Source organism: Condylura cristata, unplaced genomic scaffold (genome assembly GCF_000260355.1).
Source record: "Condylura cristata isolate star-nosed mole 26May11 unplaced genomic scaffold, ConCri1.0 scaffold00028, whole genome shotgun sequence".
Lineage (NCBI taxonomy): Eukaryota > Metazoa > Chordata > Mammalia > Eulipotyphla > Talpidae > Condylura > Condylura cristata.
Window position 1 is genome coordinate 25,144,659 of NW_004567129.1, and position 24,987 is coordinate 25,169,645.

General features: G+C 57.8%; 1 protein-coding gene across 1 annotated transcript in view; it reads right to left on the reverse strand.

The window, feature by feature from the left end:
* Window positions 1-4,577: 4,577 nt before the first annotated feature.
* PEPD (peptidase D) overlaps window positions 4,578-24,987 on the reverse strand; it is a 94,612-nt gene continuing 74,202 nt past the window's right edge. Inside the window, exons 11-15 of the mRNA XM_004690539.2 lie at window positions 24,491-24,568; window positions 16,053-16,201; window positions 9,024-9,208; window positions 5,568-5,759; window positions 4,578-5,109 (exon numbers count right to left, since the gene is read on the reverse strand). Of these exons, the coding sequence (XP_004690596.1) occupies window positions 4,972-5,109; window positions 5,568-5,759; window positions 9,024-9,208; window positions 16,053-16,201; window positions 24,491-24,568 (742 nt within the window). The 3' untranslated portion in view covers window positions 4,578-4,971. The remainder of the gene's footprint in view (window positions 5,110-5,567; window positions 5,760-9,023; window positions 9,209-16,052; window positions 16,202-24,490; window positions 24,569-24,987) is intronic.

Genomic DNA, 24,987 nt, shown 5'->3' on the forward strand with positions numbered 1-24,987 from the left:
TTTTTAATGGAGATGGTTAATTGGATTAAGAAAAGTTGAATACATCTGTGCTATCTCTATTGGTGAGTTGTCTCTTATGTCTTAAAAATCCTAAGGGCTAGGGAAACTGATCGCTTTGTAATTTGGAGTGATTTTATGTATAGCATAAAAACTTTTAGCATAATTAATACTATTTTTCCCCAAATACAAGGTTTTGAATAGTGATGGTTAAATTAAGAATCCAAATTAAGTAGAGAAAGGGAATTTTCATTGACTTTAAAAATATAAATAGCACTGAAAAAGCAAATAGGTCTAAGAAAAAGTAAAGTATGTTAGAATCTGTGTTTGGGATACCTTCAGGCTACTGGATTGGTATTATTTTGTTTTGTAAGGGGTGGGGAGAACCCCACAAGTGACTCAGGCTTTAGAGAAACACGTATGCCAAATTTTAGTTTCTGTAGTTGCTTATAGTGTAAGCATTTCTTGGATACTATTTTCGCAGCCAAGTTGATGGACAAAATGTCTTCACAGCTTGATCGCAAAAGCTGCTGATTAGGATGCAGAGAAAGTACAGGTACTTTCTCCTGTGTTCAGTGTCTGCAGTGGGGCTGAGACTTTTACAGGCAAAATTTTCTAGTAAAGAATCATGTATTTTGGCCTCAACCAACTGATTATTAGAAAAATGTATTGTCAACTCCATGCCACCTCGCAAAATAATAGCCTAAGAAAACTTGAAAGTGTAAGGTTTTAACCTTTAATTTATTTCCTTTAAATTCATTTATATATATATTTTTTGTAGCATTTCTTTTTCTAGTTAATGGGTTGTTCTTCCAGGCTTTTGGTCCAGTACGTCTGTTATTCATTTGTGTGCTTTTATGTCTCATAAATTATTTTAGAAAGAAAATACTCAGGATAATGACATTTTTGTTGAGACTTAAAAAATGGCAGTCACTAAAGTCAGGCGTCCCCAGAGTATGGTTTATTTCAATGTTAATTCTGTTGTCCTTGTTGCTTTTTTAAAAAGCACAATTCTAGCTCAAATTTGTAGGCTTTTGTATTTTTTTCTGCCTGGGCTGGTAACAAAAGTCTGAGTCACATCTGATTAAAAAGTGTGTTACCAGGTATTTCATTGAGCATAATCATTTTTGGCCACAATGCTGTTTCATAACAAGACCTGGAACAGTGTAACCAGGATGTAAGCCAAGCGTGGCACCCTTGGGTGGGTAGGAGAGTGCTGTCTGTGCGCTCCTGGGTTGGAGGTGTGGCCGTGCCCTGCAGCTCCACACGGACACTAAGGCCCCTTGTGCACTGAGTGGGACAGAGCCCTGAGCTGATGCCGAGAGTTGCTGTTCCAGGGAGCTTTACCGTAGCGCCAGGAGACAGCTTAGGGGGTTCTGTTCGGGCCCAATTCAGTTTATTTTGGTTGGAGTATTGACCCACTTGTAAAGGTTGATAGTTTTTTTGAATAACTAACTAGGATATATCCACAGAATTTTTAATAGCTGATGTTGTAATTAACCTAGTTGGAGATGCAGTGACATGACTTGATTCTTTAAGCACTTGTGCATGGTTGTAGACATTTCAGTCTCTTATTTATTAAAAACCATCTTTCAGAAATTGATGTCCCCATGGAATTTATGGGTAAAATTGTAAGAATTGACTAAACTATCTTGGAAAAGAAGCTTTAGAAAAATCATCAGGGCTGTGTGTATTTAGTTCAGTATTTCAAATCAATATAAGATTGGAACTTCTGGGAACAATGATTTGTGTTTTCCTATTACCTATTCAAAGCTTTGGCATAAGCAGTGATTTATGCATAGAACAAGAAGGTTAACCATTGTTTTGATTATCATACTGAAGTGTTTGGGGATAAAAGTTTTTAGTTTTGGTAGATTTCTCAGTATATAAATAAAGGGAAACGGCATTGGGGAATGGGTAAATTTAGAGCTTTGGGAATTGTAAATTGACTTGTGTAACTTTTGTTCTGATGTTACATGTGAACCATTAGGACTTGATCTGCGTTAGTGGCAGGTCCAGTGATTTAGGAATTAGACTTGAGGATAAATTTGTAGTTGCGTCTCGTCTCCCAGGACAGGGCCTTTCTGGCTGGTTGTGGCTTACACTGGCGAGAGCGGCCCCTGCTGCCCAGCACTTTGTCCTGGGATGGGAGCACAGAGACTTGGGACAGCCTTTCTAAGAAGCAGTAAGATTTTAATAAACTGTGACCAGATGTTTGGAATTCAGTTCATGTGAAATTCTCAAGTTTAAAAAAAGTAGACGTAGGTATGACTTAACATGCTATTAAAAGAAAGACAATTGTAGCAGCTTTTGATGATTCTTACTCCCCATTGCAGGGCTTGAACTTCATACAGCCCCATTATCACTCAGAGTGCTTTTTGATGCCTTAGAAACAGGAAACATTTTGTTTGACAAAATCTAGGAAAGAGAAAATTTTCTACAGCTATTAGGTCTGCCTCTCAGGAAAAAGTACTTGTCCTTTTGTTCCTGGCTTTCCTCAGTTTGTGAGATTATTCTATTTTTTTAAATATAATTTTATTTCTTTCAATGAATTTGAAATAAAAAAAAAAAAACCCTTTGGAATAATGGCTGTATTTCATTGTGAGTTTCTTCATGTGGGTTCTTCAAGTCAGATCGTAGTTCAAAGTTGAATGGCTCCGGCTCTAAAGAGCGAGTTGGCGTCATGCTGCCTCCAGTACCGGGGGGGAGGGGGGAATTGGGGTGATTTTGTCCAAGTCTGGATTTCCCTTAGTGGGTAAGACATAGTTTTCTCTGGTCATAATGTGCATCTTTAATATTTTTTTTTGTCACTTGGTTTCCTCTCAAAATGTATGCAATAAAGCAAGCAGTAACTGGCTTTGTCACTTGGACAGCTCATCTCGGTGTGGTTTCTAGTCACAGGTGGGCAGGAATTTCAGATAAGGCCTCTCTCCGAACAGTGTGTAGTAGATATGCCATTTAGATACTTTCTTTGGTCCAGTTGTTAAGGGGAAAGGATGTGCTGGAGGAACTCTGCAGAGCTTTGTGGACTCCACCCCTACTCCAGTAAACTACAGCTCCCAGCAATACCTCGAGAACTGCGAGGACCCATGGGCAAAGCTAAGCAGGCATCCTGGGACTTTGGGGGATAGACAAGGGAGCCGTGTGAGACATGCTCTTTCTGGACCGTGAGGCTCTCTGTGGCTGGTGGCTGGTCACCTGGCTCTTGATGAGCTGTCATTGTGTTACTGGAATTCCAAGTCGGGGAGCTGGTAGGATGTTCTAGTTACCTTGTATCTCTCTCTCTTTCCCTGGGTTGCTCCTTTTCCTTTCCCCTTTGTAAATAAACCCATTATTGACCCTTTTGTGCATGCCTGCAGTACAACTGTACTTTAAGTGTGTGGGTGAGGCCCCACAGACAGGCAGCCCAGTTCACATTGGGGTGCCCTGTAACAGTTATTTTCACATCTTGGGAACTAAATCTCTAGCTACTACACTTTAATGAAAATTGTGATTAGTAATTCTGTCCCGTTTCATTTTTATGCATTAGCTGTAAATTAGTCTATTCACTTGTCTTGGGGGAGTTTTAGAGATGATTCCTTTGTGCAGGTGCCAGCTTTAGTTTAAATAAAAGCACTTTTAGACCTGCTCGCTTGCTTGTATTGAAGAGGTCATATGCATTTTACAGATGCACAAAGGAGAACACCCACCCCTGAATATTTTCTAACTGCAACATCCCCACTCCTCAGAGCTGTAGGCCTGGGAGTTACAAGAGGTGCCTGCAGGATTTGGGGTTGTAGACGTGGGCTTGGAAGAGAAGGGAATGGCGGGACAGTCCACATGCCCCTGTCACTGAGGCAGCTCTTACAGCCAGAGGCCTTTCCACCTTTCAGGTTGATCTCCTAAATGCCTTGAACCTGCGTCATTTTCCCACCCTGCCCTCACAGAGCCGTGATCTCCTCTTGCCTGCGCTTGGTCTCCCAGACCACAGCACGGACTGCAGAAGCGTCATGTTGCTTCCTGCTGCACACTGACGAGAAACAGTCTCCTTGTGCAGTGGCTCATTTGACTTTGCTGACTTAATTTCCTTCCTCTGTCCTGCATTACTGTGTTTTGGCTGCAGGGCTTGCCCTCCGCCTTGCCTCAGAAGCTGCTGGAAGAGGGCACTGGATCTGCAAAGGTGCATAGAATTCTAGAAACTGGCTCCAGGGTAGGTGCCTCACTGCGGGACGTGGGAGGACTGGACAGCAGTCCGGAGTGCAGTTTGGGTAGGCAGAGAGGACACTGTCTGGGCAGCTCTAGAAGGAACGAGAAGTGAGAAGACTGACTTGTGCTTAGGTGGCAGTGTCTCTCCAGCAGAGGCAGGCGCGGCCAGCACGTCCTTTGTGAGAGGGGAGCTGAGGACGAGGAATCTGCAAGGCCTGGGTTCTAAATAACAGCACCTTGCCTTGACGGGCTACACAGTCCTGCAGACATCCCACTGTGAGGCCCTTGCTCCATCAGAAAGGCTTCTTGCCTCGCCCTGCCGAGTGCCGAGATCTGCAGGGTTAGTGTCATCCGACCAGGGATAACAAAGATGGAGCTCACACAAAAGAGCACTTGATAAGAAATCTTTAATTGCAAATTCCATTCTGTGTGTTTGATTTTTGAAAGAAAATTTCTAGAATGTACTTCCTGAGCAAAAGAATACAAATACTAGCCAGGTAACATTTTAGTTGCTACCAAAGAAGAGGATTATTTTCAATTCACATTTTAAAAGCCACTGTCAATTAAGCTAGGAGTAAGACATGAAGGGTGGGACCTGCTAGGGTGTAGCGGGGGCATGCCAGAGTTGCTCCCCCAGGAAAGTGTGATTTGGTTTGAGCAGTGGTCAAGGCTAACTTGTGATTTCTCAGCACCGTCTCTTGCCGCCTGAGCGCCAATCAGCAGGCCGCCTGTGGTAGAGAGCGGTAGCAAGGCTGGGTCCCCAGGCCTGCTGGGCATTCCCGGTGGGCTTTACTTTGGGCCAGAGAAAGGGGTAAAGGCCTTGTCACGGCCGGCCATGCATGCTTCAATTTCTTCCACTGTGCGTGGCACGCAGGTCAGAAGCTCCATGCCAGTGTTGGTCACTGCGACGTCTTCCTCGATACGCACCTGGGTCACACCAGTGGACACATGTTACCTTTGAGCTGACCTCATTAGCTGGGTGAGAGAACCAGGCCTACAGCTCCAAGCTGACCGCCACTGAGAGGGAGGACCCCTTTCTGAGGCATGGTCAATTCTCTCCTCCCCAGTGGAAAAGGGATCGATTCCAGGCCACTGGCAACTGCTGAGAGGCTGGCTCCTCCCCGGAGGCCTTCGACTTGTCTTTGCCCCCCATCTTGCCAGGTGGCCAGGAGCCCCGGAGTGGACAGGAGTGGGTAGAACCTATGTCTCTTCTGAAGGAGCAAGGCGCTTGTCGTGACAGGCCAGGCCCTTCCAGATGTGGAAGTAAAGACTGTCCCTCTTCCCATAAGGCTCCTGCCCTGGGACAAAAGGGTGACACGCAGCAGGGCTGGGGCTGGGGGGGAGGGCTGTTCTGGGACTGAGGATGTGGCCTCATGGGCACTTACCCCACCAAAACCTCGGAAGCGCTGCAGGACGTCACGGTTAAAGAAGCAGGCGCGGGCTGGGTCGGCCAGGGCCTCGTCCAGGAGGTGGTCGATGAAGTAGATGCCCGGCTCCACAGTGAGTACCATGCCCGCCTCCAGATGCCGGGCGGTGCGCAGGCTCCTCAGGCCGGGCTCATCGATGCGGTTCACACCCTGGGGAGGGGAAGGTGAGGAGGACCTGTTGACAGCTCGGGCTGGTGGGGGACCGAGGAGGTGCCAGCTCCGGCCCGGGGCTGCGGTCACAGCAGGAAAGAAATGGGCATGAGGGAGGCACCAGCGAGTTCCATGTACAAGGGCTGCCTCCAGCCCCCTGGGGTCTCACTGGAGCTGCAGCAGCAATTTCATGACCATGGGGGTTTCCATGAGGCTCGTCCTGTCACCCTGAGCCACGTGTAGTTTCAGTCAGACCCTCTACTCTGCATCCCTCCCACCCCGGGTTCCGAGTGATTCCCCTCACCCTCAGGTTGGGCTACAGGAGTCCTGTGGACCTCCACGTGCACACACCAGGGCAAGCTGCCCCTGGGCCTGGCTGGGTGCTTGGGTACCTTCACCCAGACCCTCTCCCTGCTAAGGGAAAGGTAGAAGCCAAAAAAGCTCTTTAGGAGGGTGTGAAGCCTCCCGTCCTGTATTTTTTCTTCCAGGCAGCTCAAGTGGAAACCAGGCCCAGAGAGCCGGGGCCAAGTCCCCGGTTTCCCATGTGGCTTTCCTGCTCCCAGGCCGAGTCCCGGGTTCCCCACGTGCCTCTCCAGGAGGAGGAACAGGTGCTGTCATCAGGATGGGCCTGCCAGCATCAGCTCTGGAGCTGGCATGCACAGATGCACGTGTACCCCAAATGCACGCACGGCCAGTTCCACGAAGTTCTCAGCCCTCCAGCTGAGCCCTGGGGAACGGCTCCAGTCCTGCAGGAGTGAGTGCCACTGGCAGCTGCTCCTGGCAGAAGCCCCTGTTTGCACCCTTACGCCAGTGTACACCCAACCTGGCCTGTCCACTCACAAGGTTCTGCCCACAGGGGTGGCTGGCTCCAAGGGCAGGTGGTGGGGTGTGTTGGGCACCTGCAGAAGCATCCTTGCCTCGCCCAGGCCCCAAAGCACCCTCCTGCCCGAAGCCAATGCCTGTGATGGAGCTTTCTGGTCAGGCTCTGAGCTGGCCCTGCCCTGCCCTCCTCACGGCTGTCCTGGAAGCCCAGCTGCTGGGGATGGAGCTGTCGTTTCTGACTGTTTGGGAGCCAAGAACATCAGACTTCAATTAGTGGTTCATGTAAGGTAACCAGAACCAGGCTGGCTCAGCCCCAAGGCTGGCACAGTGGGGAAGGCTGTGACCATGGTTCTCTGAGGGTGGGGACATGGGACACACATAGCAACGGGTGTGCACAGCCGCCCCGGCCTGGTGTGAGCCAGGCAAGGACGGAGGTGATGGGGGAGGGGGGACACTAAACACTGACCTCGCTAGGTCGTGCTTAAGGCACAGATGCCTGGCTGGTGTCCACGGACACTTTTCTCTGGGAAACTGGGGGACACGGAGTGTGGGGTGTGGATTGACAGTGCCCACACTCAGATGAGAGGTGCTTGTGGGGCAGGGCAGCGGCCTGTCTCCTGCCTAGAAGCTGCTTGTCAGAGCCAGGAGTCTGCCCCTTGGCACCCCTCCCTATCAGTGACCCTCATGCCACCCCCTAGTTGCCGGTTTCCTCTCCACTCCAAGGCTGTCAAGGCCAGTGCCTGGCGGAGGCAGAGGTCTGACAAGGCCACACGCTCTCCTGTCCTTGCTCAGTCACTGTGGGCCCCTGCCAAGCTATTCCATGGGGGTGCACAGGGGAGGCGCAGAGATAGGCCGGGGCGGCTGTGCACACCCGTTGCTATGTGTGTCCCATGTCCCCACCCTCAGAGAACCATGGTCACAGCCTTCCCCACTGTGCCCCAACATTTCACTCAATTTGAGTACCATCACTCAAATTAGGGGTAGGGGGGGTGGAGGGGAATCTCACAGGGGGCCTGCCCAGCATACTGGCCATTACCCTTCACAGCATTTGCTTTCAGGAGCCTGCCGGGGTCCCATGAAGAAAGGCCAGCACAGGGCCCCTCACCCCCAGTGGACAGCAGACTCTGAAGCTGGGGAGGGGCTGGGGTCAAAGTTCCCCGTCTCCCTGGCCCAGGAACTTGGACTTGGTGGAGTAGGGGGCGCCATTAACACCCGCCTCTCTCTGGGCAGGGACTTGATGGGGCCTCAACTTTTATTGGGCTCAGCACAGAGGAGACTCAGATGTGTCTGTAGGCCTGAAATAAAAACAAATGAGTTTTATAGGAAAAGCCATATTTTTTCCACAATTTGAACTGTCAGAAGAATAGACTCTGTGAGCACAAAGGGCTGCTTACTGGAAAAGATGAAAACAGTTTGCTGCCAATTTTCTCTGGTGGAAAAAAAGTGCTCTGGCGACTAATGAATAATGAAACTCAGTTAACAATGTCTGGAAGGCCCTGCTCTTGGCTTCCTGCACACAATGTGATGGATAGAAATTAGGAAATTAAAACTGATTTTGTTCCTCCAAATTTAACTGTTTACACTTGAGGAAAAAATAATTGAATAATAATGCTCCTCTTGAGCAATTTTTTCCCCCCAAAAATCGTTCTTAGTGCTTTCAAAATACCCCGCAGCCAACAGGCCAAACCTAGTCTTGGCTAACTGGCTGGTGGGCCCCAGGGCGTGCACCGATTGCACAATCAGCCCCCTGCAAGTGGGCAGCGGGCCAGGCGGTGGGGCCGGGCTCACCCCCACCCACCGGGCGCAGAGAGGCTGCAGCCACCTGCCTGGCAGCGCCTCCCAAGGCCGCCAGCACCCACTGGGTGGTCCTTTCCAGGATCCGCCCATAAGGGGTGGGGAGCCTAGTCTGAAGACACCCACACAAGCCTCCCTCCCGTGCCAAGGAAGCAGAGAGTGCCCGGAGCAGGGGCCCCCGGGTAGGCTGGCTAGGGCTTGGAGGAGAGGGTCTGGAGCCAGCCTGATGAGGGGGACTGGGCACCTAGAGGGACAGAGCCATCAGCTGGTGGCCTCACCACCTGGCCTGAATGCAGTCAGGCATGATGGTACAGCGCCAGCCCCGTCGCCGGCCAAGCCCCCAGAGCCCTGCGGGGACCCACGAACCACACACTAACCATCCACCCACCGGCAGGCGCTACAGCCCAGCACTGGTACAGCAAGCCTATACCAGGTCCTGTGGGGTGACCATCAGAAACACCCCGCTTGCCATGGGCAAGTGGGCAACGTAGGTCAGGGAGGGGCCTTCAGGGCCGACCGGGGGATGAAGGGGGAAATGGGGCAGTGGGCTTGCTGGGACTCTCTCTTCTCATCTGGCCTGCCCTACCACACCACGCCCCCAGTCCCACCCCACCCTGGTAGGCCACGGGGTGAAGTGGCCACACCCACCTCGGGATAGCCTCCCACATCGTGCACGTCGATGCCCAGGAAGTGGCCAAGTCCGTGAGGCATGAACACAGCTCCCAGGTGGGCCTGGACCATGGCGTCCACACTGCCGGTCAGAACGCCGATGCGGGTCAGCTCCTCTAGGTGGACACGATCAGCCAGGCGGTGCATGTCAGGCCACCAGACACCTGTGGTTCAGAGAGGCTACAGTGAGCTATGGGGACCAGGCAGCTGGTCAGGGCTCCCAGGACAGGGCAGGGTGGCAAGAAGCTGTCACACTGCCTGGGGGTGGAGGGGCTGAGGTCAGGGACAACGGTGACATGGCCAGCGTAGCCCCCATGCAGGGCTTCCTAGCCATAGCGCTGGCCTTCAGGGTCTTCCTCTCTCCCCACTGTGCCCTTAGGGGCAGGCTCCTGAAAACTCCCCCTCCCTGTAGGGTCCGGACTCATGCTGTGTTCTCCTGGCCAGTGTGGGCTTTTGGGGCCAGGGGAGCCCAGCAAGAGCCCTGGGTACCAGGAGGGAAAAAGTTTATGTCCCCAACAGCAGACAAAGGGCGGTCTCATTGAGCCCTGGGCTCAGGGCCAAATGTTGCCTCAAGCTGTGGGGCCAGGGGAAAGCCTGAGGCTCGGGTGGGGGCTGAGTCACCCCTGGAGCTGCTGTGGGGAGCAAAGGTTTCTGGGGTGAAGTTGCAGCTGGCACAGCCTCAGTTCACTGGCAGGGGTCTCCGTGGCTTAGAGGTCCAAGGTCCAGGCTGCTAATCAAACTCATCTTTCCACCATGTTTCTGGGGCAAAGGTCACCATGGAGAGCCTCCCTAGGCCGAGTTTCGGGGTGTGCAGGCCCTGCAAGTCTTAGGCCCAGCCCTGCCCAGCCCCTGGGAGTTCCTGGGGGACTGCAGCATAGGACTCTCACAGAGCTGCCCTTAAAGAGCCTTGGCTGCAGGGTTCTGTGGACACCCACCTTCACCCTTGCCCCTCAAGGGGCTCCATCTTCACGTGGGAGCTCAGCCTAAGCACCAGTCAAGGGCTGAGGGCAGGGAAGCTCCCGGCCTCACTCCGAGGCTGCACGCCGACCAAGCCTGGTGGCCTAAGACTCCACGGACAGGAGGGGGCCCCATCCCTGTGCAGTGCTCCCTCCAAACAGGGGTGGCCGGTCCAGTCCCTGCAGCTCGCCGCACATGGCGGGCAGCCCCAGTTCCTAAGGGCTTCTCTGCCCTTTGCACCCCCTGCGCCCCTGACAGGATGGACCTCACTTGCCGCTGCACTGGCATGGCTGGGCGACATGGTCCGGGGAGGTGGGGTGGGGGAGCTTCCTGGCCAAGGACTTGGAGGCCCAGACCTGATCTTACCCCTACACCCCCAGATCTAGGCTTTAAGCAGGGGACTGGAGCTGCACCCTGGCAAGATCCCAGGGCAGCCCAGTCTGTGCCCACAGTACAGGGAGAGTACCCACACTTGTCCGCAGACACAGCTGGACAGTCGCTCTACCCTTGCTGCAGTGAGGTGCTGATGGGGGTGGGGGGCAAGGGGTGGTGGTCTGGGGTTTGGAGTGTGGCTATAACCACTGCCGTGTGGGCAGCACCCCATCCACCCCCCAAAAACTTTCTCTCCTGTGTGGCATCCTGAAACGAACACCTGGGTGCTGGAGCCCAGCCTGCTGCTAGCCTTCACCGAGACCCAGGTCAGCTCCCTCACTCCTTTCAAGGGCCAGCCGGCCTAGGCCCTGGCAAGATGGCTTGAACCTAGTGCTCTCCTGGGAGACACACCCACCCCACCTTACCCTCCCAGGGCCAGGGCACCTGCCTCAGAAGCTCACTGAGGTCTTTCTGCATCACACCCTCTGCAGACCCTGCCTGGCCTACAAATCCTAGCCACGGTATCTCAGCGTAAAAGTGGGGTCTCCGTGGAGGGACCCGCCCTGATTATTCTCCCCCCCTCGCCATTACTTCTCTCCTTGCACCGCTCACCTGTTCAGCCCGACTGTTCAGTCTGTTCAGACAGACTGACTATTGTCTTCTACCAGAAGAGTGAAGCCCCCCCAGCCCCTCAGGCACGGGCCCTGGCTGAAGCACAACTTGCCTTCTCCTAGTGTCTGCCCCACACCCAGGCTCTGGGCCCGGAAGGGCCCCTCCCCCGCCCCCCACAAGTCCTGGCTGCCGGGGCTGAGGGAGGCCTCAAGGGTAGTAACTGATGCCCCAAGCCGAGCTCAACTCCATCTCTTGGACAGGGGCCTTTTCTGGGTGCCAAAGGGGAGCCCCAGGAAGCACAGCCTGACTTCAGGCCTGGCTAGCTTCCACAGTGGGGCTGCGGTCTCGGCGGCCTCGGCAGAGGGTGGGAATCAGGTATAAATCATGCTCTGTGCTGGCAGCTCGGCTCCTCTCCTGTCCTCGTGGCCCCTCGTGGGGGCCGGACGTGCGGGCCCAGGCAGTCCCTGCGGCGCCTCTAGTCTTGCTCGCCTGCACACCCTCGGGGAAGGCCTTGCACACAGCTCTCTTGGCGAGGAGGGGGAGTTTCTGCCTGTGTGTGGTTAGCGTTGTGACAGTGATTAAACCTCCAGCAACTTGGCCTCCGCGTCTGGCCCGGATGGTGGTTACGACACCCGTGGCCCGGGCAGGGGCCCCTGAAGTGTGTGAAGGTTACTGTCCTTCAGCGAGGCTGCTGGGGTGGGCACAACCTGGGCCTCCCTGCCGGCTGAGGCCCAGGCCACAGTGGGCCAGGCCTTGCCCTGACTCCCAGCCGGCCCCTCCTCCTCACAGTCCGCAGGCACCTTGGAACCCATAGTCCAGCCTAAAGGTGTTGGCGGACCCCCAAACCTGTTGAGGCCCAGGAGGCCGCACTGGGGGTCACGCTGCTGGGACTGGGAGTCATCAGCCCTTCCCTTTCTCCCACCCTCAATAAGCACCAATTCTTGTCTCTGAACCTGGGCCCGTTGTGGCCCCCACCTCTGCTGCACCCCAGCCCAGCGCCCCTCCCCAGCCCCCTTGTCAGGCTGCCCATACCCCTCCCCCGGTATAGAAGGTCCAGACACCTCTCCAGAAAGTGGTCAGTAGAGGTCGTCCCCGCCCTGAAGACAGAACCCCCAGTTCCTCAGCCCGGCCCCCCTCCCCATCCCGGCCCCTCACCCACTGGCAGAGCCGTGTCAGTGGCCATGAGAACTGCCTCTCCCTCTGCCGCCCGCCTGCTGCACCTTCCCACTCACGCTAGTCTCTGTGCGCCTGTTTTGAGGCTTCCTCCAGGAAGCCCTTCCTGACTGCCCCTTCCTGTGCTCCCTGAGCACACCACATGTACCCACAACCTGGCCTCTGTTCGAGTCCTGAAAGGGTGGGGTGTGCTGTGCCCTGCTCTGCCCCTGGCAAACATGGCCTGTGTGGGCACCCCAGTCTCTCATATGGCTTTCTTGCAGTTCCTGCTGCAACCTCCTGAGCCCAGGATTTGGGTGTGCCCTGCCCCCTCCTTCATGCTCGGACTCCAGGGCAGGAAGGGGAGTCTCTGGGTTTGTGTTCTCCCATCTTCCACATGAAAATGGACTCAAGGAACAGAGTCTCGGGCTCAGAGCAGCCCCAGGTCACTGGCAGTCTGTGCCCACCTGGTCCCCTCAGGCCACAGCTTCCCCCAACGGGTCAGGAGCCAGGCGGGACTGTGGAGCCTTAATAACATCCATCACGGCCTTGAGGCTCCTGCCCAGGGTGTGACAGCTCTGGAGCCCTGAGTGGAGCAGCAGAGGCCCTAGGAGCTGCATCCTCATGGCCACTTCCAGACAAAGAGCTCACTTCACTCAAGACAATGGCTCTCGGAGGACCCGGAGGTGATGTGCGTGCCAGGCCCTGGGGGTACGGGGGGAAGGCTCAGGGCAGGCCCTTGGATAGCAGGTCTCTGCTGTCCCCACCCCCGTTGGCAGCAGCCTCAAGGGAGTGAAGGAGGCACTCCTGGCCCTACAGCCAACTGGAGGGTCTTTCAGGCCAGAGGAGGAGCCGAGGGCACTCATCCAAGACAGCCTCCCTGCCCTGCTCGAGCCAGAGGATGCCGGGGCCAGCGATGAGCAGCTCCCTCACGTCTGCCTGCCAGACCCGGGTTGTGTGCGTCTCTAAGGAGAGGTCTGAGGGGAGCCAGGGGGAAGCAAAGCCCGCACAGGCACCCTGACTGCGCTCCACGGGAGACTCGTGGCAAACCCACACCTCCCAGGCCAGGCTCCGAGTGCCCCCTTCTGCCACCAGGACCACTCTGCGGCGGGGGCACTTCACACCCTGCAGCCTCTTCGGACTTCACGTGGCCGGGATGCTGACACGGGGCACTGACGGAGGCTGTCGTGGAGGAGGGGCAAGGTCAGGGAGCAGGGCACCCCCCTCGTGGGGCCCGGGAACTGCGTGGTTCACCGCCTGTACACCTACGTGGGGGTCTCAGTGGTTAGGAGCTCAGGATGGGGGCTGTTGCCCTAGATGTGTGGGAGGCTGGGATGGCAGGTGAGATGTGCTGGAAGTGAGACCCAAGGCTGTGTGCTTGCTTGCAGCTGGCCTCGGTGACCCGGGGTGGCTGTGGGACGGGTCACGGGAAGGCCATGCTGCTGCAGGACGCCTTCAGCTGTGGCCGGCTTGGACTCCCATCTCTGGGCCGCCCCATCAGGCCCACCGGGCTGCTTCCCAACCACAGCCCCTCATGCCTTCAAGAGGGCAAGAGGCCCATGGGCACACAGCCTGGTGCCCATGGAAACAGGCCGCTCAGCACGGGTGGGCACCCGCCATGGAGGACTTGGGCCTCACCCAGCCAGCAGCCCCACACTGGTGTGGGTGGCATTCCCCCAGCTGCTGCCGCCTGTCTTGCCACCCTAGGTGGCCTCTCTGAGAGAGCCCAGTCCCTGCTGAGTGCCGCGGGACCTTCCTTCTCTGACCCGGGCCTGGGCCAAGGCCTGCTTCCTCAGCCCGAGCTCTATCGCCTCATGTATATGCACTGTCCGTCTTTATTTGCTCTTGCCTGGAAGGTCGCAGGAAGCAGCCATGTAGTCTCAGTGGGTGTTTGTCTTGGCTCAGGAGCCGAACCCACAAACCAGGGGCATTTCCGCTAGGACAGGGCAGGGGGCTGACCTGGCCACGGCCTCCTAGCTGCTATGGGGAGGCGACCTGCCCCCATCTGAGCTCCTGCACGATGCAGTCAGGCTGTCACAATCGCAGTGTGGTGGTGGTGGGGCTGGGGAGTCTGGTGGGGTTCACCCCCCCACTGGGGAACCCTGATGCCCCAATGCAGGCCTGGGCTGTGCCCCCCTATGTCCTGGGGGGGGATTTCCTCATGGAGGCAGAGACTAGCTTAGCCGAGCCTGACCTAGCTGCTCCAGTTCCCCCAGGATGGGCCTGAGGCCTTCGGTCAGCCCCTAGAGTGGGCTGACCTGGCACCCCCTGGGCCAGGCTGACCAGGTAGGCACCAGGTGGCAGAGACCAGCACTAGGCCTTTCTCAGTGTGACGTGGGGCCCTAGAGACTTGCTTGGGAACCTGGTCACTCTGGGCAGAACTGGGGCTGCTGGGTTGGCCGACTGATCTGGCCAAGGCACCAACTCGTTGTGCTTTCCTGGATGATTGGGGGTACCAGGCCCTTCTCAGCACTGGGTGGGGATAGGCTGGGAACTTGCCAGGCCAGGCCTTGGACCCCCAGGCCATCTGAATCTACAAACAGCCCTCAGTGGGGTAAGGATGCCAGCAGAGGAAAGGTGAGGTGTTGCTCCACCTAATGGCGAGGCTGCCAGGGCTCAGCATGCTAAGTGTGGGCAGGGAGCCTCCTGGTGCCCGTCACATCCTGTCTCCTGCCACTCCATAGCTGTCTCTCCGATCACTGCCATAGCTGTGACATCTCCTGTCTCTCCGATCACTGCCATAGCTGATCACTGCATGGGAAACATTTATTGGAGAGGCTGCCTGCGAGCTGGATCTTACAGGTAATGGGTCAATATGTTTCAGCTTCAAGGTCAGGTGTATAGAGAGGATGGTGGTGAGCATCTTACCTACCTGCCAGTCCGTCCATCTCCTCTGTGAGTCTATAAGCTCACGTGAACCACATCTCCTTGGGCCCCCTTTCACGCTAACCGGGGTCCTGTCCACCGGACAGGCCCTTCTGTCGCCAGTGACCAGTCCCGGCAATTGCCATGTTAGTACACAAGCAGGCTGCTGGCTGCCAGCCAATCAGCCTGTGAGGCTGCGGCCTGTCACTCGGGACGTCCACTCACCACGTCACCCGGTCAGTTTTCCTTCCTGATCTTCCTTTTGGGGGCACATCTGTGTTCCTGCATCTGATTGCCAACTCTGTTCCCAAGTGAGGGGGGATGCTGGGCCTGGTGTTCCCAGAGCACCTCCAAGCCTCCTTGGTTGGTGGGGCTCTCGGGGCTGGTCAGGAGCCATGGGGGTCCCTGACCGGCTGCCTCTGAAAATGACAGCAGCTGACGACCTGCCCAAATAGCACATGGCTGGGTGATCACTGCTGCAACGTGTCCCAACAACTGGTGGGACCAGGGGTGCCGTGGGGCCACTGGGTTCTGGGCCTGCAAGAGGCCGTGCCCAGGGCTTTCACAGGATCTTCTTTTCTCCTAAATTAAACAATGCCAGTCTCACCACCATGTTCCCCCTGAGTTCAGCATGAACTGAGGCCAGCCTTTAAAGCTGTCCTGACCGGGTACCCTAAGGGCCCCACAGCCTGCACCCACCGTACCCTGAGCACTGGGGAGACACAGTTCTGAACAGGAGGCTGCTCCCACATCCCACCGGATGTGTGACCGGAGCTGCCAAGCCCACGGAGGAGACTGCTGTGGGACAGGGCAGGGGGACATGCAGGTGGAGGCCAGATGGGGTATGGAGGGACCTGGGCTGAGCACCCCCGTTCCCAGCTGTGTCCTGCTCGGAGGTCAGGGGCGAGCTTCTGAGGAGTGACCCTGGAGAGTGGACACCGTCAGGAGTCTTGCTGGCCAAGCACACGAGGGGAGGAGGTTTGCGTGGCTGAGGCAGGCTCTCCTCAGAGGCCACCCTGCGCCCCTGCCGCCCGCCCCCAGACCTCTCACCTGGCTTCATGGCACTCATTACGGCACGGCAGCTCCGCAGCACCGCCCCGTAGATGGCCTTCTGGTCAGCGGTGAACTTGCCGTTGGCAGGAAAGGTACACGTGATGTCGGAGGCGAAGCAGTAGTACTCCCCGCCCATGTCGAACAGGCTGCAGAGAGAGGAGGGCGTGGAGCGGTCGGTCCCCGGGGGCGCCCCCACTCTCTCCCGCCCATGCCCTAGCCATGTCGCCCAGTGCAGGCAGGAGTCTGGGGGCCTCCCGCCTGGTGTCTCCTCTCATCATGCACACGTGGGAAAGGAACCCTGAGCTGTCCAGGGAGACCTTTGACCCCACAGCAGGGAAAGCAGGGGCCGTGGGGCTGACCCTGAACCCCTGCCTGCCAGATCTCTGGATACTGGTTTCTGGAACTCACGTGGACAACCAGGGAGGGGCGGGGATGCCCCCAGACCCCCCACCTCCATAGGAGCCTCCACATGAGCACGTGGACAGACCCTCCCGCCTGCCCTGTACCCAGCACCAGGCATGCTGCAGGCCATGCGAGCTGGACAAGGCCCTCGGGAGGGACACATCTGCCTGACAGAGAAGGTGGGCCAAGCCGCACTGCCCGCCTCTCACGGCGCTGCTCCAGCTCTGGGGTCCCTCTGCCCACCCCGGGCAGGGACGGATGTGCTCAGCTAGGGCCAGAGGGAGGGCAGGGAGGATGGCAGAGGACAGTCCTCATGTCCAGCAGGGATTTCCTGGGCCAGGTGGCAGCACAGGGCCCAGCAGGCACAGCTGGAGGGGGCGGAGAGCAGGGGCCAGAAGAGAACAGAGCGAGAGGCCGTGAGCCAGCAGGGACAGAGAGGGCGGCCTGCTGAGTCAGGAGCACCGGCCCAGCTGAGTCTGCCCTCTGGATACCCCATGATGGGGCCTAACTCAGTGGGGCCGGGAGGGGTGAGCCTGGCTGCACGGGGCTCGGGGGCCTGGGCCACAGGTCCTGATGGAACTGGGCAGGTCTGAACCTGTCCTGCGGTGGAACGTGACAGCAAACCAGGGCCGCGGACCAGACCTGGTTCCCACTGGGCTGATCACCCATGCCAAGGGGGTGCACTGGGGGCCCAGATGGCCCTGCCCCCTAGAGCACCTCCTCGGGGGACCCAGCGGCTCCCAGCTCCTTGGCAGCATCAGAGCCGGGTCCTGACGTGTATGGTAGCAGATGCCCGACGCATGTGGGCCTGGCATCTGGCTGTGCTTCGGGACCAGGGCACCACGGGGCAATGGCAGGGCTGCCCCCTGGGGTGCGCAGCTCGTCCTCAGCGTCCTCGCAACACCCTGGCAAAGCTGAGCAGGCAGAGCCACACTCCACAAGGGCCTCTCACCCACATCTGATGGTAACACAGAGCTCAGGAATGCTCCAGAAGCTGCCTCAGGGAGCCCTTATCCCGCAGGCAGAGAGGACCCAGGCAAGGGACCTGACTGACAGGCAGCACCGGCGACACCACAGAAACAGACTTTTTAAAGGAAAAACCTGGAATCCAAAGTCCCCAGCCGGCGCTTTTTAATCGCCTGTCTTTTTCTGATTGCAAAACACCATAAATAGAGTCAACAGTGCAAAAAGCACCAGATAACACCTCAGGTGATCCTCAGGGGGTGGGGAGAGCCCCCACTGGCTAGGTGGGGGGACCTCAAGCTGGGTCAAAGTAGACAAGAAAGTTGCTTTTACGGACTATGGCCTGGCTTCCATACCCACAAGGCCGGGATGAGAGGAGCAGGGTGCGTAGATGGTCCCACCCCATCCTGTCCTCTGGGGGACCGTGCCTGGGGTGGGCCTGGGTAATGCAGCTGGTTGGGGGGATGAGGACAAGGAGACAGAGAGGGGCCCTGAGCAGACATGCCTGGGTCTGCCCCCGATACAAAGGCCGCTTGGGGCACCCGCCGCCTGCGGGGTCACTCCTGGCCAAGGCACACCCCCAGTGCCGGCCAGGAGGGTGGGGCACAGCTCGTCCTAAACTGCAGGGGAACCGTGGCCCAGCAGAGCCCCGAGTCTGGGCTGGCATCTCAGGGGTCAGCGTGCAGGCAGGCGTGGAGCGGAAGCGCGTGGGGCCCAGGCCCAGTTTCACCCGGGAGCAGAGTGTTCTCATTTGGGCTCTTCAGAAGCAACAAAGGAACATGGTTTGTGGTTTGTTGATTCAGAACATCCAGGAATGGCCTGAGCAGACAGGGCCGGGAGCATGGGGGACACAGATTTCTGGGGGCCGCCACATCAGAGGGCGACCTTCGTAGCACCCCAGGCAACGTTCTATGGGACTCTACTGATCTCAAAGGAAAACAGAAATTGCTCTGTTTGAGACACCAGGAAGCCCACAAGAGCTTACAAACGCGGGAGACATCTCCAGGGGGCGGGGGGTTGACACGCCTCCCCGGGGCACATGGGGCTGTTGACCAAGTTCTCCAAACGCTCAAAAGAAGGGCAAGAGCGTGGGGTGGCGGGAGCTTGCAGCCTGGGGTTACAGTATTCAGCGTCTAGAAAACTTGAGCTGTATTTTTTGCTTAAAAGTCATCCAATCTCTGGAAAAGGAAGTGTATACCCAGCCGGCCAGCTCCATCCTGCCCAGCGCCGCTCGGGCACGGGGCTGGAGTCTATTTTCGTTGCTCTCAGTTCCCTATCTTTCTCTGCCCCCCCCTTTTTTTAACCCCCCTCAGAGTTCCTACAAGCATAAGTTATTGAGATTCAAGTCATTCTGGAATCCAGGGACAAAAGCCATCTCTTTTATAAATCATCTCCCTCCAATTCCTTTGTGTCCACTTCATACGTCCTCCGAACGCAACCCAACAAGGGAGAATTCAGTCACACTCTGGCTCCCACCTCCCCGGCTGCCTGGGGACACCCACCAGGGACCCGACCATCTTTGGCTGAGTGAATGTGTACGATGATCTAAGACATCTGGGAAGACATTACACATCTCCCGGCAACATGCTGGCGTCCCCCCCATGTGCTCATCTGGTTCTATTTCTGGCTGGGACGAGAGGATCTGTCCTCCACTGGCTCCTCCCGGGCAGCTCCAGGCCTGGGCTACCTGCCATGGCTGGCCCACCCAAACCCTCCCAGGCCCCTTTGCTCTCGTGGCCCCATGGCAGGGACCAGCCAGTCCACAGCCGAAGGCCTACGCGAGGCTGTGAAAGGAGGCTTGGGAACGCTTTGGGGAAACAGTGCAGTGTTTACACAGGCCCTCTCTGCACCCAGTTTGTGGCTCATGTTAGCCTCCGAGCATGTGGTCAGCTCTCGGCTGCTCTCACCCCCGGCTGCTCAAACGCGACCACAGAGGCCTGGTCACCATAGCAGAGCCACCCGGTTGACCTCCCTGGCCAGGCGTGGGGATTCCTGAGTAGCAGGAAGGAAACTTGCTTCCCTTCAGACCTCAGTGTAAGACAGAAGGGAAGGTGTCCAGTCCCGTTTGTGGGCCACCGTGGACAGCCCCTCAGACAAGTCACCTGGCTGCCACTCCCTGCCAAGCCTTTCTGGGACGTGTCCAGCCCCAGGTGTGACCAGTGGCATAAAGGCATTGCTTGAGGCCTTGAGAGCTGACCCACCAAATGGCCCTTCCTGGCTTGCCTGTTCCCCAGCTCAGCCATGGGACAGCTGTTCCCGAGAGGCCTGGGCAGACAGGAAAGTCACCCAAAGGGCACGGGAGCAGGCAGCGTGCAGGGCCTTGCATGGTCTGGAAGGGACTGTGGTTACTATCCCAGGGCGACGTGAGGAGCAGCAAAGCACCAGCGTGGGGCCGGGTCCCCAGGGAGGGTGCGACCGGTGCGGGGAACCCGGCACTGCCCATGCTGACCACCCAGCAGGTGGTGTACAGCGGGGGCTGAGCAGGTGTCCCGCCCGCACACCAGCTCATTTCACTTTTGTGGTGAGCAGCGTCCATGATGGACGGGAGCACCCAGGCCGTCTCGCCGGGGCTTTCAAACTACGGCTTGTAAAGTCACGGGCGCTGGCCGAGTGGGGTGCGGGTGAGAAGCGTAAACCAGCTAAATGGAACGGACAGAAAACATGTGGTCAGAGCATCTGGTTATAATTGGGTGTATCCGCGTGCATGGTTCTGGGCAGGATGGAAAGGGTGCTTCTCACCAGACAGAACATTAAAGGCCAAGGCCACGCGCCTGGACAGATGGCTGACCGGGGCCTGCCTGGGCCCTCCGGAGAGCTCTCGACATGCCCTTAAGGCCCTCAAGTCCTCAGAACAGGGGTCACTGAAAGGTCCCACTGAGCAAACAGTGGGGGCTGGGAGACTGGGTATTCTGGGCTGGGTCTGGGGGTGACACACACGATCTAAAGCCCAGCAGGGCTCCAGGAAAAGTGGGGTTTGAGGGCCCCTCACCTCAGGCCTTCTGCGAGTGGGGACGCGCCCCCAGGCTATCAGCAGAGCCACGGGCAGACACCAGGCAGACAGCATGCACAACTGCAGGGCCAGAGAGATGTCAAGTGGGCTGCCGGGGCCCTGCTGTCGGCCTAGTGGTCCAGGAGAGGGGGCAAGAAGGGGGGACTTTCCAAATAGTTGAAACGAGTGTGGCACCTATGGGGAACGAGCTAGGGAGAAGGGCAGGCAGGAGTGGCTGGCGAAGGTGCTGGGGGCTTGGGAAGGGGGCAGGCAGAGCCTGTCGGGCCATGGTCCTGCACACGGGCTCCTCAGCTGCAGGGAGCAGGATGGGCAGGTTAGGGGCAGCGTCTGCGCAGGGACCCACAACCCCCGGGGCTCTGGACATGGCAGGGATGGTGGGAGCAGGAGCAGGCAGCCCCTGCTCGCGGGTGCCTGCTGGTTTCAGGACTGCCCGGGCCAGGGGTTGGGGGGAAAGATCAGCAGCCTTCTTTCTTTGGGCAAAAAGTCGGGCTTTGCTGAACGGAAGCTGTGTCCCTACCGTACCAGCGGGTCAAGGGGGTGGGGATTCAGGCTGACCATTACCAGGGCAAGAAGACAAGTGGGGGTCCAAGCCCTTTGCAGGGAAGGAGAGGGGAAGATGACACTCTCTGGATGCTGAGTGTGGGGCTGGGGCAGTCCTCTTCCTCACAACTGGGGGTGGTCAGCCCCCACCCAGGCCCCAGGGGCAACACAGAAGACCTCCTCCAGGCATGAGGCCAGCTCCCAGGTCCTGAGTCAATGCTGCCCTCTCCTGGTCAGTGCTGGGAGGTCCTGCTTGCCTCTCAGCCACCTCCAGTCTGCAGCACTGCAAACCAGGCGTGGGCATGCTTGAATCGGTGCTCAAGAAGGTTCTGAGAGAGGCCACAGGCCACCTGCCCCAGGAACAATTCCCCCGCTACCTGATCAGATGGCGGGATGCGGGAGGCAGTAGGCGTGAAGGGGTGCCCCAGCTATCTTCAAATCAGAGCCCACTAGAGGCACCCTTGGGGCCCCTTCCACCTCTGCCCCCTGGCACGAGCATGTTGATGTTCAGGGGAGGCAGGCAGTGCTAAAAGGCCAGCTGCAGGCCCAGGGGTCCAGCCTGGGACTCCCCATGCCTGCGCCCTGCGGAATTCAGCGCAGACGATGGCGCCCCCTGGTGGTCTCCTGTGTCTACACCCACCTTGGTTTCCCAAGCCCGCTGGCTCTGGAAGAGCAGTGCTGGGCCCTGGAGGGCAGGGCCTGAAGAGGAGCCCCAACACACCACACCCACTGATTTGGAGGGGAGGGGTCTTATGCGGCTCCACCTGGAAGGGCCTAGAATGATCCCAGTCTCTGCGCTTCGTGGGAGCAAGTGAAGAGCATCTGCTCTTGGATGTCCCACACACATGGCCCCTATTTAAGACCTGCCCGTTTCGCTCAAAACCAAAAGGCAACTTAGGGTTTCCGGGGAAAGTGACTTGGGTGTGGGGTTTGTGGCGGGCCCCACCGGACACTGTGGCAAAAGGCTCTGAGTGCCAATGGCAAAGTCCCAAGAGGCCCCACAAGTAGCTGAGTGGGGGAGGGGCTGGGAGCCCACCTGCTGGCCCCAGGGGCCCCCCACACCTCTGCCTGGTGGTCTGTGCTTGTCACTTCTGGCTCCTCCCTGAGCAGGATGCTGACAGGGAAACTGAGGCTCAGAGGGCAGCTACTCAGCCAGGAGGCGGGTAGGGACTGCAGCTCTTTGCTCATCCCACAGAGCCAGGCCTCTCTCCACCTCCAGGTCTGGTCTGCGGTGGGGGCCATGTCTGGACTGGGCCTGGCGGTTGCCCTGAGCAGCCCCACCCACTTCCCCCACCCCCTGTTCTCTGACAGTCCTGGGCCAGCTGCGGCCCCAATCAGCCCATGACTAAAATATCTCTGAGGCATTTTCACCCAACATCAGGGGACTGAGACCCAGGAGTGTCCCCCACAGGCACCCCTCCCCACGGGCACCCGGAATGGTCTCTGCGAGCGCTCTCCTGCAGGAAAATTCCACCCTCAGCCCCTATTTTGGTTTCATACTTACAATGAATTATCGTGGCTTTCATGTCAGGCTAACAGAGTGATTTATTATTTACCGAACGCAGTAGGCGCTCAGCAGATCAATTTCAATAAAACAATGGATTATAAACGCCGCCAGCAATCTGGCAGTGGCAGTAATCAACAAAACATGTTGTTCTAAATGCTGCATAATAAATTGACTATAATAAACTCATAATTATTCTACTGGCTACATTTCAAAGTTAGCACTAGAAAAACAAAATCACCAATTTGGGCTTGGCAGTAACGTCCGTGGGTTTCCTTGGATGGCTGGTGTCACTAACGCTACCACTGCAGACACACGTGCCACGTGGTGCCACGAGCCACGGCCACAGCGTCCAGAGTGCGGAGGCCTGACGTGGGCTGGGCCCTGGTCAGTCAGGCCCGTCCCCGAGGGGGCCACCCCAGCTCACAGTTGGGACTGGTCTACCATGGGGTGAAGTCGCTCTTTGGGGCAGATCAAGAGGGAAGAGCAATACCACTTCCTCTGGGGTATAATTCACAGAGAAACACTCAAGGCCACGTGGCCTTGATACAGCTGGGACCACGGTTGGGGCTGGGCCTATGCCCAGGGACTGGCTTCCCATCTCCTGTCCTGCCTCTCGGCCAGCATGGGCCACAGAGTGAAAGAGCATTCGGGAAGGCTCGGGTGAGAACCTGGAAGATGCTGGGTGGTCTCTCTTCGGGGCTACCAGGGACTGGCTGCTCAGGCTGTGTTCATCAGAGGCAGTCTCGGGGTCTCTGTGACCTTGCCGCGTGTGGAGGAGGGGCTGAGATGCCCACCCTGGTGGCAAGGCCCCTGCATGCCCTCAGTTCCTCCAGGAGGGACATCAGACGCTCTGGGAGAGGCAGCCCTCGGGGTCTGCCTGTGGCCACTGGGGATGTCCCCCTCTCTGTGCCCCACTCCCTTTCCAATCCAGGCCCCGGGAGAGGGCAGCTCAGCACCTGTGTTGCTGATACGGCCCTCCTGCTATACCAGGTAGTCCTGATAGGCCTGTGTGCTCTGTCCCTGGTCAGAAAGGTGAGCTCAGAGGGAACTCAGCCAGAAGGCTGAGCTGGGCTTCTGCCAACAGGGGTCCGAGCTAGAATATCCTGCCTGGCTACTGACCCTGGGTGAGCTGCCCAGTCTGTGGCCAGGCCCAGTGTGCCCAGGGTGCCCGGTGAGACAGGGACCCTGGGGTTGATCAGTGACTGCTCAGTGAATGAGATACCTTCACACAGGCCCCTTGATGGAGGAGGGCTGAGGCCCCCAGGTGCAGGCTCCCGACTCCCTGCTGCAGGGCTGGATGACACTGTGTGAGGCCAAGTCTCGGCCGGCATGCGGGTTATCACCGGGACTCCAGCTCAGGACAGCCTAGCAGGGTGCACACGTGACCCGAAGAGAACCTCAAAACTGCCTGGAAGCAGGCTTCAGGGAACCCTGTGGGTGTCTCAGCAACAGGGGAAAGGCACTGAAGAGGCAGGGGTGTCTGTGCGTGCCCCCAGCACAACCCCACCACCAGAGGAGCCTGTGGCGCTGCCTATGTCTGCTGAGTCATGGCTGTGCAAGCAGCGTGAGCTCAACAGGGCTCAGGACTGGCCTGCAGAGAGCGTGGCCGGCAGCACCCTTGATTTCCACTGACGGATGGCCTGACGCTAAGGGGTCCCGAGGCAGAGGCTTCTGAGGGCGAAGGGCTTCCCGGGAGTCTTGCCAGCTCCAGACCGAGGTCCCAAGACAAATGTGTAAGTGGGGGTGATTCAGGCCCCCTCAGAGAGTTCCCCGCCGAGGCCCCCCAGGGACCCACCCCTCTGGCCCCTCTTCTCAGCTAGAAGCAACAAGAGAAGACACCAAACAGGCCAGTGGCCTGGACTGAGAAGGCCGGGCACAGAGCAGGCCCGCGGCCTGCTCTGGTCAGTGCCTCAGGGTAGGACCAAGTGGCCCCTTCAGGCTTGAGGCTGAATCCCACCCGGGCCCGCTCTTCGAATGCAGCCAGGGCAGAGGCGGCCCAGGACCGTCACTTACCACATGTCTCCATCCTGGATGGTCCGGTCGTTGGGGGCCCCGGCGTGCCCGTAGTGCAGGACGGCCGAATTCTCACCGCTGCAGAGCACGTGCGGGGTGGAGGAGTGGGAGGTGAGGCCAGGAGGGCTATGCCCAACCCCCTACCCCGTGGACAGTGTGGTCCACCCTCCGCAAGAGGCCCAGAAGCGGCGGACCCACAGCAGGGGTGAGGGCGGAGGGGAGAGTGGCCCTGGCCACCGGCTCCCCTGGCAGGTCTGCCCTTGGGCTTCCCTGGCCTCTCAGGCAGGAGTCCTTTGGGTTGGGAAGGGGTCCCACTCAACGTGGGTAAAGCACAGGCTTGGGGCAGTCTGTGGACCCGGGGACAGGGTTCTATCTTCTGGGTGGCAGAAGGGAGAGGGGAGGGTTACTAGGGAGGGGTGGCCGTGTCAGGCTCCCCCTGTGGCCCGCAGGACTGGGCAGGGAGCCAGTGGCTCCCCGAACCCCCTCTCCACAGAGAT